This window comes from Balaenoptera physalus, assembly GCF_965194825.1.
Source record: "Balaenoptera physalus genome assembly, chromosome: 11".
NCBI lineage: Eukaryota > Metazoa > Chordata > Mammalia > Artiodactyla > Balaenopteridae > Balaenoptera > Balaenoptera physalus.
The window spans coordinates 31,649,984-31,668,321 of record NC_138896.1 but is presented as its reverse complement, the minus strand read 5'-3'; the positions used below and the strand labels follow the sequence as shown (position 1 = coordinate 31,668,321).

Here is an 18,338-nt window from a genome sequence, read left to right as displayed (position 1 = left end):
CTTCCGTGATTTTTCATGTCTGTGAAAATGTTGAAACGTACTAGATGGGAGTTTCATGGCATGTGGTCTCTTAATATAGTCTGCATGTTTTGAATTCCAGAATCTGTGTATGCGTTTTGCCAATGGTATGTAAATTGTGGTTCACAGACCGCTAGGCTGCCTTGTGAATTCTTAATGGTGGTCTTCAGGGATGTTTCTGAGGCCAGGATATCTTGGGATGGGAAGGAGAAAGGGGTGCTTCAGGCAATCAAAGTGGTCTCAAATTCCGCTTATGTGATTACCAATTTCTCTGCAGAAAGTAGATTTGGAAATATTTTTATTTGGGGTTAAAATAAAAAAATAGTAAAATCACTTAGGGGTGTTTGGGGCTGCGTGGGGCTAGGGAAATGAACTGGAAAAAGCGATATCCTATTAAAATTAACATTTTTGATTTTACCTTTAAGGTCACATGTATAGACCCTAATGGTAATGCCTGTGCACATCTTTTATCATTTAGTGGGAAATCAGACTTTCTGAAGTAATTCTCATCTGGGGTGAAATTTTAGCAATCCAGTGCTGCTGGTTACTCTAGCTGTGTTACTAACTTCCAGCAGGGTGTGCTGTTGCTCTGTGTTTTAATTCACAAAGTCAGGGAAAGTAAAAAGAACATCAGTGGTTAAATTTAAGTTATATTTTCTGTTATGTAGGCTTCATTTCTTAAAAGTGGTAGTTAGCAGTGTAATTCTGATCTAAGGTCAGCATCATAATTGATTGGAAAGCTATTTGGAAAGCTTCCTGTAACACTTATACGTAAATACTTAGGTCTCTCACTTAGTTTGAAAATCTCATTTGAGGTGGGTAAACTCTTTCTTCCTCAAGTGGTAAGGACATTTTGTGCTGCTTAAAATATAAAAAAAAGTTTTTCCCTAAATCTCATTTACTTTGTTGAGGCACTAACTTTCATGACAGCAAATAAATGTGTCACAAAGTGAGTGGTGCCATAAAGTACAGTAATTTTTATTTCTGTGTTGAATTGATCTTGTGAGTTTTGAAGGGAAAAATACAGAGAGAACCACTGCTGTTCTTTTGGAGATTTATTTGGGTCGTTTATAAGCAACCATTAAAAACATGTGGTTCTCTTTGTTCAGTTCAGTACCAGGAACTGAAATCTTCCGTTGAACTATTTTTGCTGAAGGATTGGTGATTTTGGAAGAATATTCATAAAACGGTCTGAAGGAATTTTTCTTTTCTTGACTCCTGGATAACTTGCTTTAATGTTTACCCAACTAGTTACTTTTAAAGAACACGTAATCAAATCCTTTAATTTAGTAAACTATGCTTATTTCAAACGAAAGTTATTAAATCTTTAAAAAGAAGAAAAGAGACTCAAAAACCCAAATAAACAAGTCCCCCATTTTATTTGTATTCATTCCCTAATTCAGAACTAGGTTTGTCTTAGCTTATTTTAGTTTTTGAAGACACAATTCTCCTGGTTTGAAATACATAAATATTTTATTTCAATTGTAATTCTTTCATCATTTCAGTTGATTGCTAAATTATAAACATTATTCAAAGTTTGTTGTGGGGAAGGAACTCCAGTTGTATTATATAAACTAAAGGCTGTACTTAAATTATCCTTCCACTCTTAGGTTCAGGGAGATATGCCTTGCTGTGCAAGCACAGTACACCATGGCTGCCAGTGTGTTTGAGTTTTGCTGCCATGAACTCTGGAACAGTGAATCTAAATTATGGCCCTATCACAGCGTATCAAGCAAGATGAAATCCAGCTTTGTCGTGGTTGGTGTCTCCTAAATGGATTAAAAAAATATGCCCCGAGGTTTATATTGGAGCTAGTCTTTGAGCCATTACTCCTGATTAATATTTGAAACTTAGAACTTAACCGAAAATCCTTAAGATACTCATTTAAAACTAGTAGAACCATCTCAGATTTTATGTAGAATGTTGTGGGTGGTACAAGGAATCTGTTAAATAAATAGAATCAGTGTAGTTGCAGGTCAGAAGTAAGTGGGAAAGACTTCTGAATTGTAACCAAGTCCATGTATTTTATTCTGCTTAGGAGGTAGAATTAATTTCAGGACCTTACCAGACATTTGTGTGTAAAATAAGGCAGCAGCTGCAAACAGAAATGACACCTAATATCAGAAAAGGAAAAGTTATAAAAACATAGCATGTTGAGGCCATTTAAATATGGCAGCAAAAAGCCCTGTTATTTGAATAGCTTTTAGGGTATTATGGGTATATGGTAGGGGGGTAGAGTGATTGCTCTTTATAGTGATACCGCAGTTAATAAGAAAAGCTTAACTTCTGTTCAGTGTTATGTTTTTAAAAAAACAAAAAGAGGGATGGCTATAACTAGAAAAATTTTCATCAAGTGGTTAAAAGTAAAAAGCTTTAGTACTTTATTTAATCACACATTTAGTGAATGTTACTGAGCATCTACTCTGTGCCAACCCCTGTACTAGGCCCTGGGGATATAGCAGGGAACGAGGCAGATGAGCTCTTTGCTCTTGTGGACTTCACGTTAAGGGTTTTCCAGATAAATGGAGAAGAACCTCATTTTCCGATGCCAGATAAATGAGTCATTACTGTATTTGGGAAGTGCAAATAGAATTTGAAGTGTTCTAATTTGTTTCCACTTTAAGTGGAAATAGGAAATCGTCTGAAGACATAATTATTTTGAGTGAAATAATTTCCAGTAGGTGCAAAAGTGAAATGAGAAGTCTGAATTTAGGCCTGCCATTAAATTTAATATTATTTGAAATAGTATCTAAACTGCTGTGTTGAGGAAGTTTGGCTGAAAAGCAGATTTTGTCATGTTAGCTGTAAAAATGGAAAGGCTTTCCTTAGAGGTGGAAACTAGGTCCAGGGGTAATACTTCTCCCTGTATTTTACTGGCACAGTCAATTTAGTCAAGAAATACTATGTAACATTGACTTCTTGGAAATAAAGTAACTTAAAGAACACAGATAACACATTTAAAATCCTTCTCAGTGTATTTGTAGAACTCTTTTGGGGACCCCTGACTTTACTGAATGGTTATATTTCAGCAAAATTGGCTGCACAATGGATCTCATTTTCTCAGTGACTTTCATTATAAAGTTAGATATTTTTACACAGGAAAAAAATTCCCTTAATACTTTAAAGAGTGAAAACTTAGGGTAGGGATGAAGTTGGTGGGCAGTTCGGGGTGGAGGGATTATATGTTGTATCTCAGCAGGTTTGCGCTTATGTTCCCTTGTGGGGGTGTGTGGGGTGGCATGCAGTGGCAGGAGACAAGTCCTCAGTACTCTGGAATGCTCTCATTCTTAAGTTCTGCTCTCTGCCATGACCCTTAAAGGCATTAACAGATTTCTTGGTTGTTTCTAGCAAGAACTCTGGGAGCTGGACCAGAGATCTCCTATGATAAAACTGTGTTGCTTTTGTTATGCCTCAACGTTGAGTTGAATTTGTTTCGTGCAGTTTATGAGTTTCATTTCCTAACTTATGCAAATGTAAAATGCTCTCGGCATTGCTTTATTGGTACATTACTGTTCTTGGAGATGTGTTTAGTAAGGTTTTGCCTTATTGCTTAGCTTGCTTTGCAGGGATGCAATCTGATGGTTGCTAACTGATAGATGCTGACAATAATCACTAAATTGGACCTGCATCTCATCAATATAGAGATGGTTCACTGCTAAAACTTAATGCTAGTGAACAGTATAGAGATTAAAGGAGAGTCACTCGTGGTCTCTTGTTTGCAAACATTTTGGTGGCTGAACCACATCTTTACTGCTATAGGATCATATTGTGGAATGATGGACTAGGAAGTGGAGCTGCCATTAACTATATTTATTTTAGGTATCCTGAAACCTGTTTTTCTAGTGGTATAAGGTTATATTCTGGGTCCCCAAGCAAGAATTTCAGTAAGGGATGCTCTTAATGTTTCTGAACCTCAGTGTAACAGACTTTAACTGAAGACAGTATTGGAGACCCAAGGATTATGTGTTTACTTTGGAATTACTTAAGCTTAGTAACCTTAACAAACTTAGTGAGTTTGAAAGTAACAATTACACTTTTATAAGTCCCATACAGCCCCCTTTTGTAATGACCCGAGGAAACACTTATGGTTCCACTGATTCATCTCCTGGGGACCATCAGTTTTCCATTGGTCTCTGGCCAGTCTTTTTTAGACAGTTTCTCTTCTATGCATTTAAAAAATAACATTTGTAGGCTTTTTTTTTTTTTCCTAAAAATAATACCTGTACTTTGTAGAAAATTTTAAATAAAAAAAAAATAAAGAGAAAAGCCTACCATTCAAATGTAATCACCTTAAACATCTTGCGGTGTGTGTATGTATAAGATTAAATATGATAGAAAAAGATGAATATATGAGCATCTACACATATTTATGTGTGGGTGAAAGGAGGAAGGCCTTTAAAACTAAATTGGGATCATTTAATAGTATAATATTGTAAGTATCATTAAAAAAAAAACATCACTTACTCTCTTTTTAAAGTCTGTTGCAAAGGATTAGCTTTGGTGAAATCTGTAAATAATTATTCTAGTTACATTCTGCCCAACTTCTTAAAAAGTTGTCAAATAACCTTTTTTGCCCATAAAAATTTCTGAGATGTTTGTTTTCCTGTAGTTTTATAGCTTGTTAAGAATAAAAGAATTAGGAATTAAAAAATATAAGCAGGGGAAATGCTTTTCTCCAGTGTCAAACAAAATTCTTATAAGTGGCCTATGTACAGGTTAATGTCTAAATCAGGGAAGGAACGATGGGCAAATTCATTAATTGAGATCTTGTTTATGTGTGTCTAGAATAATTTGTTTTTCAGTGAACTGTCTGGTGACATTAAGCCATTTAGCCCCACAGCTTGACTTTCTTCAGGCATGTTTGCATTTCAGGGGCTGAGGCAGGGAGGACATCTGGTTTATTAGCTGTGGTGTAGCCTAATGTGTTGGACTTTCAAGTGGGACACAACTGCATAGCTTCATCTCTTAGTGACTCTGTGGCCTAGAGCAAGTTACTTACCTCTCTGGGTCTCAAATTTTCTTACCTGTAAAATTTGGGTGTGTAATAGTTTTTTAGTCTCATGGAAGTGAGAGTTTGAGATAATGTAAGATTAAATGAGATACTGTGTGCCTGGCAGTTGGCAAGTTTTAGTGAGTAGGAGTTCTCTCCCATGTTTCTTAGATTCATATCATTCTTAGTGTTAGCTAAATTAGATTAAATTGATATTTATCAAGTTATTCACCTTGAATAACAGGCTGGGTAAGTTTTTTGTTCCCTGAATTTTGATGAATGTCTGAAATATGAGACATGGGTCAATTTTAGGAGAGAGGTTTGCGTAATACTTAAAGGCTCAGATTTTGTTTAATATAAATGAATTTTACATAATTGTGGATTTTAACATTTCATATGTACATTTTGGTATGTTGAAGTAGTTGACATACTTATAAATTTTAATGTCTCCATTATGTTTCATTGTACTGATGTTTCATAGTTTGTGGTGTATGGTCTTAACAAAATAGTTATCCTTTAGAGTAGATATTGAATTTGAATTTTTTTTAAAAAATTAATTAATTACTTTATTTATTTATGGCTGTGTTGGGTCTTCGTTTCTGTGCGAGGGCTTTCTCCAGTTGCGGCAAGCGGGGGCCACTCTTCATCGCGGTGCGCGGGCCTCTCACCATCGCGGCCTCTCTTCTTGCGGAGCACAGGCTCCAGACGCGCAGGCTCAGTAATTGCGGCTCACGGGCCCAGTTGCTCCGGGGCATGTGGGATCTTCCCAGACCAGGGCTCAAACCCGTGTCCCCTGCATTGGCAGGCAGATTCTCAACCACTGCGCCACCAGGGAAGCCCTGAATTTGAATTTTAAAAAACCTTTTATTATGGGACTTTTCAAATACAAGCCAAAGTCGACTAGTGTAATGAGTCCTCACGTGTTATCACCCAGCTATGACAGCCACTCTTATTTCATGTTATTCTCCCTCTCCCACTGTTTGAAACAAATTCCAGACATCATATCGTAAAACAGAATTATGATGCATGAAATTCGTCAGCTTGGTCCCCCTACACATTTGTATTAGATATATTCTCATTCATCTCCTCTTGAACTTTATGCTTTTATTTTGGATGTAGTCAGCTTTAATTATATCAAGTGTTGCCCTGCTTTAAAATCCTAATAGTTATAGTGAACTTCATTTAAGATTATTAGAAATTTTGTGCTGATACATATTTAAGCACAAACTTCCATTATAATCATATTTGGGAGGCTTGTCTGGTGACACGTGAACAAAGTATTTAATCCTAATTCCATTACTAACTTTGTTAGATGTTTTAAGAAGACTTTAAAGTATATCTCTAAGTGCAGTTAAGGATTTGAAAAAAATGATTTTGACAACTTTTGGTAAATCAGCTATAAATGCAGTGGTTTGAAAATCATTTTTTCGAAGAACTTTTGGTAAATCAGCTGTAAGAGGCAGTGCAAGCTCCTTAAGCCAATACTGTTTTGTTCAAAATAAGTTGTCCTGCAGGGCAGTTGCTGATGCTTAATTGTACTTTTTAAAAGGGCTTAGAAATATTAATCTGATTAAACCTGAGTCTGGTTCTTCTCAATTCTGCATATTTTAAACAATAAGTTTTTATACGCTGTTGGACTTTAATGTTGTTTCTGTGTATGAATGTGGGGCGGGGGAGTTGGGGCTGATTTAAGGTGGTTCTGTTCCATACATGCATGTGCGTTTCATGCTTGAGATTTATTGGCTAGGAAAAGGCCAGACGTTATAGGTTAGTTTATTTTCCTCCTAAAATGTATCGAGCAGTCATAGGTTGAGCATTTTACAAAGTACTGTGTGCAGATATCTTCCTTTACGTTTTAACGATCAGATGGCAGATGTAAGATAAGTAAGCTAAAATTGAATATTAAAAGCTGGATTCCATTTCTTCTTTATATTTTTATACTAACTTATATAGCTATTTGATTTTTTTCTGTACTTTAATTTTTTGGTATAATTTATTACCATATTTGCTTGGAATCTTAGCACAATATTTGAGCCAGAAGATGTTAATAAAGCTTGAGCTAAATTAAATAAAATTGTTGGCATTAATAAAATTGTTGGCATTAGCAACTTTGCAGTTTTTAAATCTTTGGTGTTTTGGGAATAATAAATGACTCAACTGTGTGAGGTGAGGTAACTCCCAGATACAAGGTACCAGTCATACTAAATGTGCCTTGATGACTAATTAAACACTTTCTGAGCGTATTATGATGTTATACCAAATTGGAAATTGGATTTCCATGGAGTGCAGTGTATAGCTAACTGAATTATCTTAACCAATAAAAATGATAATTTGTATGACTAATTTAAAAAAGTATGTATTAATTTGAAATTCTCTGCTGTTAAGGTTTTTGGAACGTGTATTCGAATCCACATGTGATTAGAATATCTAATGTTGGTATTCTTGGAACATGCTGAATTATAGTATAAGGAACTTGATGCAACTAACTTATGGATTTAGTTCACTTTTTATTGGGAATGAGGACTTTTTGGTAGGTCTAGTTAAAAGAAAACAGCTGACACCTAGCTTCTGTAATGACAGTGGCTGAAACAGGATTCTCCATCCTTATTGCCTATTAGAATCATCTGGGGGCTTTAAAAATACAGTCGTCTGAGACCATTGAAATAAGGGTCTCTGGGTTTACAGCACTGGTAGACTTTAAAAGCTGTACGGTTAATTCTAAAGGTTAGCTGGGGTTGAACAGCATTGGCTTAAAAAAATGTGCTCCAGTACCGGTTACTTGGTGTGGTGGTCCTCAAGAGGCAAACTGCTCACTTACAAGAAGGAACAGCTGTTTTTCCTTGCTTTAGCCCCAGGAAGGGGATCTCCATCATTTTTAAAATTGAAGTCGGAATTTAAAGGAGGGTTTTAAAGTGTCATCCATAGTCCCTTGGTCCGTTAGAGAGGAGAGCAAAATGGTTAAACTCGTAGTACCTATAATAATTGTAATCAGAGCTAACATTTGTTGACTGCTTAACTTCATTTCACTTACTGGGTGGCTAAGGGCTTTTCTGTACATTATCTTAGGGTTCATAGTAACTTTTAGCAATGACTGCCATTTTACTGATGGAGAAAAGGAAATGCAGAGGTTAAATAACCTACATCAACTCAAAACAGCTGGGTGGCCGTGCTGTGTAGAAAGAGTGACTCACTTCTCCACTCCACTGTGCTGCTGACTTGGCCCAGTATTTCCTGACTCTTAGAAGACAGATCATTGCTGTGGAACTCACTTTGATTTGTTATCTGTTAGAGGAAAATGGCTCTTTTATAAAGGACATTATTTATTCATGGATTTAGTCTTCAAGTGCTTTGCAGAGGAATAAAAGCTTATTAACTTTTATAAAATGCTGAAGATAGGAATTGTTTTAAAAGAGCTTTATGTAAATTAATTTTAGATCCATCTCATGTTCTTAAGGCGCACATGCAACGTGTCCCTTCCCTGCCATCCCCTCTGCCCTAGACTTATTTGACTTTGACTTCAGTAAAGTAAGCTGGAGATGGATAGGTATGAAGTACTACTTTTCTAGTAGAAGTGTACTTTATATTTTGGGGAACACTGTGTTTCTTGGTGTTCTTACATATTCTAAAAAAAAAAAAGGCATTGAGATTGACATGTTTGTTTTAAAATCAGACGTAATGCATTGAAGTGCATGTTTCAAAGTTGTTATCTTGGAAAGCTATATATGTCTTTTGGTGATTATGTTGTTCCTAAATATTTTAAAAAAATCCTGTGAACAGCTTTCTTATCAATATTTTGTATTTGACAGTATTTTCCCATGGGACCATTTGTGCTTATCTCCCCCCACCGCCACATTGAGTATTTCAGGAAAAAAACTGTCACACTGTCTGCCTTGTTACAGGGTGCTCTCAGTTACGTTATTATGAATTACAGAGTATCATTTGGGTATCTATTATCCTGAAACTACTTAGTTTTGATTGCTTATAGAAGTCACTTGATGGAATCAGTTTGGAGGGGGGTGGGGGAGGAACAGATAGACACAAAGAAATTAACACAGATTTAATAGTTATCCCTAAGGCTTTGACCTCACAATTTTAAGTGTTGTATGTTGGAAACAAGCATTTGCACGTCATGATGAAGTGATAACATTGTGGGACATAGAATGTACACCTAGAGAAGGCGTTATGCTAATGGGATTCTGCATCCCACATCTCCTCCCTTCTCAGCTGTCTCTCCTTGGACCCTCTAAGCCGGGGCTTTCTCTGCCCTTCTGCATCAGCTCTAGAGTTTTGTTGAAACCTTCTGCTAACTGTCCCTCTCCAGTTCTCTTGTGAGTTTATACATTTTAAATTCTTTTCACCTAATTTTAGACTCATCTGAGGAGGCAGCCCACTTGTGCTCAGTATACATATTTAATAGGAAAACTGTCATTTCTCTTAATTTTATTGTGTCTTTTTGCTCCTCAAAAATTACGTTTTTTTTTTTGTTACCAAATGTGATATTCTCTTTCATTTATTTGGTTTTATGCCAAATTTAGGATTATAACCTTATAAAAATAATCTACTAATTTTGTACTTTGAAGGGGTTATGTTTTGATCACAGCTTTGGTACATTGATTGGATATTATTCAGTTATTAAAAATGTGCTCGATGTATAATATATAGCAGTGCATTTTTGAGATATAGGTGGTGAAGATGCATTGCTGTCAGTCAAAGTTGTTGCAGATTAATGATGGCAAACGTTATTTTTGGAGGTAAAGGTTAGTTTTCCCCATACTGTGAAATTCAAGCCTTCTTTGAGATTGAATCATGGGTGACGTTATTATGAATAATTTATTTGGGACTAACCTGTAAAACTGTTCAAGTGCAGGAGAAGCCCTTCTTAAGCCTAATTTTGTTTTGTTTTTTTAAAATTTATTTATTTATTTATTTTTGGCTGTGTTGGGTCTTTGTTGCTGTGCGTGGGCTTTCTGTAGTTGCAGTGAGTGGGGGCTACTCTTCCTTGCGGTGCACGGGCTTCTCATTGTGGTGGCTTCTCTTGTTGTGGAGCTCTAGGCGCACGGGCTTCAGTAGTTGTGGCACATGGGCTTCAGTAGTTGTGGCACATGGGCTTCAGTAGTTGTGGCTCCCGGGCTCTAGAGCTCAGGCTCAGTAGTTGTGGCGCATGGGCTTAGTTGCTCCGTGACATGTGGGATCTTCCCCAACCAGTGCTCGAACCCGTGTCCCCTGCATTGGCAGGCAGACCCTTAACCACTGTACCACGAGGGAAGCCCTTAAGCCTAATTTTGTATTAAGATAGTTGAAGTATAAGAAACTCTAATGTATTTTTTTTCTTTCCCATTATGATTTATCATAGGATACTGAATATAGTTCCTTGTGATATACAGTAGGACATTGTTGTTTATCCATTCTATATATAATAGTTTGCATCTGCTAATCCCAAACTTGCAGTCCATCCCTCCCTCCCCTGCCGCCCACCCTTGGCAACCACAAGTCTGTTCTCTATGTCTGTGTGTCTGTTTTGTAGGTAAGTTCACTTGTGTCATATTTTAGATTCCACATATATGTACGTGATCTCATATGGTATCTGTCTTTCTCTTTCTGACTTACTTCACTTAATATGATAATCTCTAGGTCCATCCATGTTGCTGCAGATGGCATTATTTCACTCTTTTTTATGGCTGAGTAGTATTCCATTGTATATATGTGCCACATCTTCTTTATCCATTCATCTGTCAGTGGACATTTAGGTCGTTTGCATGTCTTAGCTATTGTGGATTGTGCTGCTGTGAACATAGGGCTGCATGCATCTTTTTGAATTATAGTTTTGTCCAGATATATGCCCATGAGTGGGATTGCTGGATCATATGGAAACTATTTTTAGATTTTTGAAGAATCTCCATACTGTTTTCCATAGTGCCTGCACCAGTTTATATTCCCACCAACAGTGTAGGAGGGTTCTCTTTTCTCTACACCCTCTTCAGCATTTGTTATTTGTAGACTTTTTAATGATGGCCATTCTGACTGGTGTGAGGTAGAGTTTTGATTTGCATTTCTCTGATAATTAGTGATGATGAGCATCTTTTCATGTGCCTATTGGCCATCTCTATGTCTTCTTTGGAGAAATGTCTATTTAGGTCTTCTGCCCATGTTTTGATTGGGTTGTTTGTTTTTTTGTTATTGAGTTATATGAGCTGTTTGTATATTTTGGAAATTAAGCCCTTGTCAGTCGCATCATTTGCAAGTAGGTTGTCTTTTCGTTTTGTTTATGGTTTCCTTTGCTGAGCAAAAGCTTATAAGTTTGATTTGGTCCCCTTTGTTTATTTTTGCTTTTGTTTCTATTGCCTTGGGAGACTGACCTAAGAAAACTTTAGTATAATTTATGTCAGAGAATGTTTTGCCTATGTTCTCTTCTATGAGTTTTATGGTGTCATGTCTTATATTTAAGTCTTTAAGCCATTTTGAGTTTATTATGGTGTGAGGGTGTGTTCTAATTTCATTCATTTACATGCGGCTGTCCAACTTTCCCAACACCACTTGCTGAAGAGACTGTCTTTTCCCCATTGTAAGTTCTTGCTTCCTTTGTCAAAGAGTAATTGACTGTGAGTGTGTGGGTTTATTTCTGGGCTCTCTGTTCTGTTCCATTGATCCATGTGTGTGTTTTTTGTGCCAATACCATGCTGTTTTTTATTTATTTATTTATTTATTTATTTTTGGCTGCGTTAGGTCTTTGTTGCTGCACGCAGGCTTTTCTCTAGTTGCTGCAAGTGGAGGCTACTCTTTGTTGTGGTGTGCAGGCTTCTCCTTGCGGTGGTTTCTCTTGTTGTGGAGCACGGGCTCTAGGCATGTGGGCTTCAGTAGCTGTGGCTTGTGGGCTCTAGAGTGCAGGCTCAGTAGTTGTGGCGCACAGGCTTAGTTGCTCTGTGGCATGTGGGAATCTTCCCAGATCAGGGCTTGAACCCATGTCCCCTGCATTGGCAGGTGGATTCTTAACCACTACGCCACCGGGGAAGCCCCCATGCTGTTTTGATTACTGTAGCTTTGTAGTATTGTCCGAAGTCTGAGAGGGTTATGCCTCCTGCTTTGTTCTTTTTCCTGAGGGTTGCTTTGGCAATTTTGGGTCTTTTATGGTTCCATATAAATTTTAGGATTATTTGTTCTAGTTCTGTGAAAAATGTCATGGGTAATTTGATAGAGATTGCATCTAATGTACTTTTGCTTTGAGGTAGTAGATGACCAGTTGTGCCTTTTTAGTCCTGTTATTTAGCCTGCTTTTCTCATGTGTACTGATGTGATCTTCCCCGACCCCCAGATAAACAGGGGTCACATGACGACAGAAGCCAAGAGAGCTGCAAAGATGGAAAAGAAGATGAAAATTTTGCTTGGGGGTTACCAGTCTCGTGCAATGGGGCTCATGAAACAGTTGAATGACTTATGGGACCAAATTGAGCAGGCTTACTTGGAGTTACGCACTTTTGAAGAACTCAAGAAACATGAAGATTCTGCTATTCCCCGGAGGCTAGAGGTAACGTTATTGGCTTGCAGCATTGCTTAGAAAGAGAGCTCCAAAGAATAATCAGGGCTTTCTTCTTTTCCTTTCCCGTTCAGGCTATCTTTTGCAGTTGACATTGACTGGCTTTTTTTCAGTGAGAGCCTAAAGTTTTTGACTTTCTAGTCTAGAATTGCCTGTGTGTAGGTGGATAGACCAGGCCAGTTTTGGATACACAGGCTTTTCCTGTACTAATTTTTTGTTTTGTATATAGATGCACTGTGAAATGGAATAAGTAACCCTTGTGATTTTTTCCCCTGAAACTTAATTGCGTCCCATTCATATAGCTCTCTGAGGTACATTAAACCAGTGTCTTTTTGTTTTGTAATTTAGGATGCTGGGAATATATCAGTAGCTAGTCATCCCAGAGCATCAAGTTCCTTTGGCCAGATTTGGTTTAACTTTATTTGCCAAGTGTGCATGATAGCCCCTGCCCAGATAAAGGGCAGCCAGGGCTTATTTAAGTGCATTTGTGGGTATCGATAGGACAATAATGGCTTGTTTATTTGAGATAGCAGCAGAGGTTTTATAACAAGATGGTAGTTGTATGACCATATCAAAGAATGGCCACAGGACTGGTTTTATAGCAGAAGTAGTTACTATTTTTGTTTCTCTTTGGGGAATACTTACCTCTTGAAAGTGTTGACTTAACTCAGCCGTTTGTAAGATGATAAAGTACCATAAGATGTTTTTAATTTTCAGTGTGCTTACATATGAAAAAATTATTTAATGGTTTTGTTTCTTCAAGTGTCTAAAAGAAGATGTTCAACGACAACAGGAAAGAGAAAAGGAACTTCAGCATAGATACGCTGATTTGCTGCTGGAGAAAGAGACTTTAAAGGCCAAATTCTGAAGCATATTCTCTCACAAGATGAGTTAATTGCTGGTGTTCATACCCTGGAAGGCTGATACTGATGTTTATCTTCATCGACAAATTTGCCCACCATCTGTGGTTTTTCAGTTGTTTATTTTAAATGATATCGATCTTACACATTTATGTATAAAGACTTTGTAACTCCACAGGACATTTTAGGGTTTAAATTATTAAGACGATCATTCTTTTAGAAGTGTCATATTTGCAGATTTTTTTTAGTTTTGGCCTTTAATTTTAAAAGCCTGATTTTAAACTGCCTGGAGTAAACTCTCGAATAAAAACAAAATATAAAAAATTGAGAATGTAGCCTTTTGTTTGAAGTAATTAGATACTTAGAGTGCCCACAAACCAGCAAATATGTACTCTGTACTCTGTGTCATATTTAATGAGTAACTCTCGGGTGATCAAAATGGCGATCCAGTATCTTAATTTAAATCCTTAAGAGGCAATCCTTCTGTGGCTTTGTTAGTTTTGACTGTTTTTGCATAGGATGGTCATTTCTCTATACATTGACAAGATAGATTAACTTTTTAAAACCTCAGTGTTTTTTTCAGTTTAACTTTAGGAAGGTCTCTTCTCTGCCCAGCTACTTACACAGTTCATGGATTAGGACTCAAAAGATTTAACTTTTCTTGACCTGTTATTTTCTTGTAAACATTTTTTTGACGAAGGCATTTTAAAGATTAATTTCAACAGTACTATCAGACTTTATTAAAGCTCCTTGTTTATCTAAACAAGTCAGTCACACAAGTGTAGAATTTGGGGAATGCATAGAGGTGGGAAGATCTAACTTTATAACAATTCATATGGAATCGTTAGTTGGCTACAGTTCAGTGTAAGCCAGTAATATGTTGGACTCACCAGAAAGTTTGCTTAATCTTAGACTGCTAGGAATTAAAGGGAGGGGATGGAGGGACTCATTCATTCGTCAGATGTTTATTGACTGTATAGCCAGTGTCTGAGTCCTGGAGATAGAACAGTGACTAAAATAGGCAGGGTTCCTGTTTTGTGGAGTTTACAGTCTATTGAGAATGATAGACAATGAAAATTCAGGGAAGAAGAGCGACTCTTCTTATGCACCAGGCGCTTATTTAAGTTTTGGAGATGAACAGTTATTAAGACAAAGTTCTTGCTCCCATGTAGGTGACATTAGTGGGAGGAATACCAAACATACAGGGAAAAGTATCAGATCGTGAACTTTAGATTTAGTGGAGGGAATTAAAATAGGGTGATGAGAGATAGTACCTGGGTGGCTGCTGTAGGTTGGATGATCAAAGAGCTCTCTGAGGAGATGTAGTTGGCATCTTAGAAGGAGCCGTCCTTGTGAGGTTCAGGGAAGAGCAGTGCCGACAGAGTGAAGAACTAGCACAAAGCCGCTTCGGTGTATTTGAGGAGCAGAAAGGAAGACAGTGTGATTAGAGCGTCAGCAATGGCATTTGTATGAGTCCTGGTTGGATAGGGCCATATAGGAAGCTGTCGTAAGGAATTTGGGTCTTATTCTAACTATGATGGGAAGCTGTGAGAAGATTTCAGCAAAGGAATGACACTATCAGATTTATCCTGTGGCTATACTGTTATGTCTCACCAGGCTGAAGGTAGGGAAGCCAGTTAATGTAGGAGCCTGATGCAGTAATCCAGGCAAACAACAATAGCGACTCAAACTAGGATAGAGCCAGTCCTGATGGAGACAGGTTGGAAGAATTTGAGCAGTAATAATTCTGTAGTCTCATTTGTAGTCTTTATAAATAAATTTATGTTTTCCAGGTATCTAGTCACTTAATTCTAGTACTTTTTTCAGTAATTTCACATGTTATTTTTAGGAAATACTTTGATCTATGGTTAATGATAATGTTTCTTCTAATAGTTTAATTTTTATTGCATGTTTTGTTGGCTGAAATGTTAAATAATGACGATGGTGATAGTGGACATTCTTGTTTTATTTCTCATTTTAATGGGTGTGTTTTACCTATAGGTTGGCTGTTTTGAATCAGGTATTCTTTATCTAGAAAGGAAATACCCTCTATTTTTAGATTTTAAAGAATTTGAATTAGAAGTGGCTCTGGAACTTTGTCAGATACACTTTTTGGGTATCCATTGAGATGATCGTATTTTTTTTTTTGGTTTTTTCTTTTTTTTTTCATTTGATTTGTTGATGATGCTTTAATAGATTTTCCAACATCAAACCATCTTTGAATTCCTGCAGTCAGGTCAGTTAAAAAAAATTTTTTTTAAAGATTTACAGTTTACTTGCTTTGTATGTAGACTTGAGTTATAAGGTTTAAAAATAGCTGATCAAATAATATTAATAAAGAGTCACTTTGTTTTTGAAATTTGAAGTAATGCACATACCCATATCCTAAAAAATGACCAAGAATTTCATCATTTTGAACCTGGCAGTCTTTCTGCAATTGTAAACTGCTCATGATTTTTTGCCTTTTAGCAGTGCAGCTTTAACTGATAAACAGATGTGCCATCCTTTGTCAGTGTCCTGTAATGCCTCGGGGTTCTTTACCAACACCCTCTGAGAGCAATTTGGGTGGCTGTTTTAACATTCACCTTTATTGTATTCTCTTACAGGCGTTCATTCAGTGGTGGTATACAAACTAGTGTTCAAAAGCTCGTTCAAGTTTCAGTAAATTTGGGGCAGAAATTAAATGTGATAAAGAGCCAAAAGAAACCACCAGTATGAGTGAGAGCTCTCTTTGAGATTATCAATATTAGAAATAATGGTGAGATAAGAAAAAGTAGCCTCAAAGAAAAAAATACACTACAGTGATTGTAGACTTACGCTCTCCAACCATGCATCCTCTATCTACATTTATTTTCCTGGGAAAATTAGTTTTGAAATATGGGATGTCCTTTGGAATCCATTTCTCCTAAAATGTGACTGCCCTATTGCTACTATAGAATTTGATTTGCTAATATTTTATTTAGGAAAATTGCTTTTTTACATGAGTGTGTTTGGTCTTTTGGGCTATCGTCCAAGTTTTGACATAGGGGTTTTGCTAGCTCTATAAAGTGAATAGGATAACTGTATATATTTTTCTGTAGTTATATATAACAGTTAATATAGCAGTTATATTATAGCATGGGAGTGATTTGTTCCATGAAGAATTGAAGGACCATGCTTATAAAACTTTTGAGTTCAGACTCCTTTTAGGAAATAAATTTTTGATAACTACCAGTTTCTTTTGTGCTATTAGTATGTTATGTTTTTTTAAGTTTAAGTAACTTTAAAATTTTTTGTTTTAAAATGTATATCTCCTTTTGTGTTTATTATTTACTAAATTTATACTTTTCCAGAAAACTTCTCATTTTTTTTGAAATTTAACATTGTATAATTTTAATAGAGAATAAAAAAGTCTCTTTTCTATTAAGCTTGCTACTTCTAAGTTGTAAGAAATTTATCTTAGTTCTTCCATTTTTTTTCCCCTTGATTAGACTTGCTAAAGGTATCTTTTTTTCCCTTAAAAAAAAGAAAACTGTGGATTTATCAATTGTGATTTTGTTTTAAAATGTATTACTTTCTCATTTTATGTTTATTATTTCCTTTGTTTGCTCTAGATTTTTTTCCCTGTACCTTTTTGAGTCTGATACTTTTTGTTTGTATACAGTTGAATACATTGAAGGTTTTTGGTTATCTCTAATTTCAAATATGTTCACATCCCAGCTATGTTAATGTGTCTTGTTTTAGTAGTTTATTTTTGTGTCTTAAGTTTTTGGTTCAGTAACTAAGAGTATTTAAGAATTCCTGTGTGGTTGGCCTTTTTTTTTTTTTTTTTTTTCATTTTTTGGTACTTGTAGCATTTTTATCTTGAAAGAAAATATGGCTTATGTGGTTTCTGTTTTTAAGAATTTATTGCGGTTTGGGGGCCTAGCATTTTTTAAGAGTGTTCTATGGGTGTTTTAAATGAAAGTTTATTCAATTTGTGTGGGATAGAGGTGAATGTGTATCTATTCAACCACTTTAATTCAATTTTTGTTTTCTTTTTTTTTAATAAACTACCATAGAGTAATAGTATTGTCTTAGAGTCTCCTATTATAGTTATTTCTCTCAATTTCATCTTGTCTGTCTAGCTTTTGCTTTGTATATTTTGATGCTGTTACTTAGTATATAAATACTTGTGTCTGTTAGGTACAATTCATAAGGAAGACTTACTAGTCTAAAGTTATTCTTTATCTCCTATTTATGCTTTTTGCCTCGAATTTTACTGTTTTTGATATTAGAATATTTCTCCTCTTTTTTGTTTGTATTTGCTTGATAAACTATCTATCCTCTTATTTTTAACTTTCATATAATTTCTAGTTGTCTCTTAAACAGTGTGTCATGTTGGATTTTATATTTCAACCCATTTGGAGGGTCTTTGCATTTTAATAGGGAGTCTAATCCATTTGCTTTTATGTTAATTACTCACTTTGGTCTTCTGTGATTTTGTTTTATGCTTTCTCACCGATTTCTCTCATTTCCTAAATGGACTGTAATTTCCTGGTTTTAATTTTCTTAGTGATTTTAGAAAATACACATCCTCAAAAAAAAAATACATCCTCTTGTAAATTTTACAAATGATTTGTGTTATCATTTAAGGTTCAGGATCCATTCAGGAGAAAGAAATACCAGTAGTTTGAACAGGGAAGGTTCAATATGAAGAATTATTAACTAGGTAGCAGGGGATTAACCACTGAGAGGGGCAGACATCTCTAAACACCTGAATAGCAGATGTAGGGAGCAACCACTACGTGTAGACTGAGAGAGTCCCCAAGGAAGGAACAAACTTGAAAGAGCCCTTTCTCTCCTCCCCCAAGGCGGATACTCAGGTCTCATTGAAGACAGTGTGGTGTGGCCCACTGGATGGAGAAGTTTGCTGAGGTGCCACAGTTTAAGGTGGCAGGCAGGGTGTCAGGGAAACTTG

General features: G+C 36.2%; 1 protein-coding gene across 2 annotated transcripts in view; it reads left to right on the top strand.

The window, feature by feature from the left end:
* Positions 1 to 17,454, top strand: part of CDC5L (cell division cycle 5 like) — a 45,424-nt gene extending 27,970 nt beyond the window's left edge. For both annotated transcript variants that reach the window (XM_082412482.1, XM_082412481.1), the window contains 2 exons: positions 12,318 to 12,530; positions 13,303 to 17,454. In XM_082412482.1, coding sequence (XP_082268608.1) covers positions 12,318 to 12,530; positions 13,303 to 13,407 — 318 coding nt within the window. In that variant the 3' untranslated portion in view covers positions 13,408 to 17,454. The remainder of the gene's footprint in view (positions 1 to 12,317; positions 12,531 to 13,302) is intronic.
* The last annotated feature ends 884 nt before the right edge of the window (positions 17,455 to 18,338 follow it).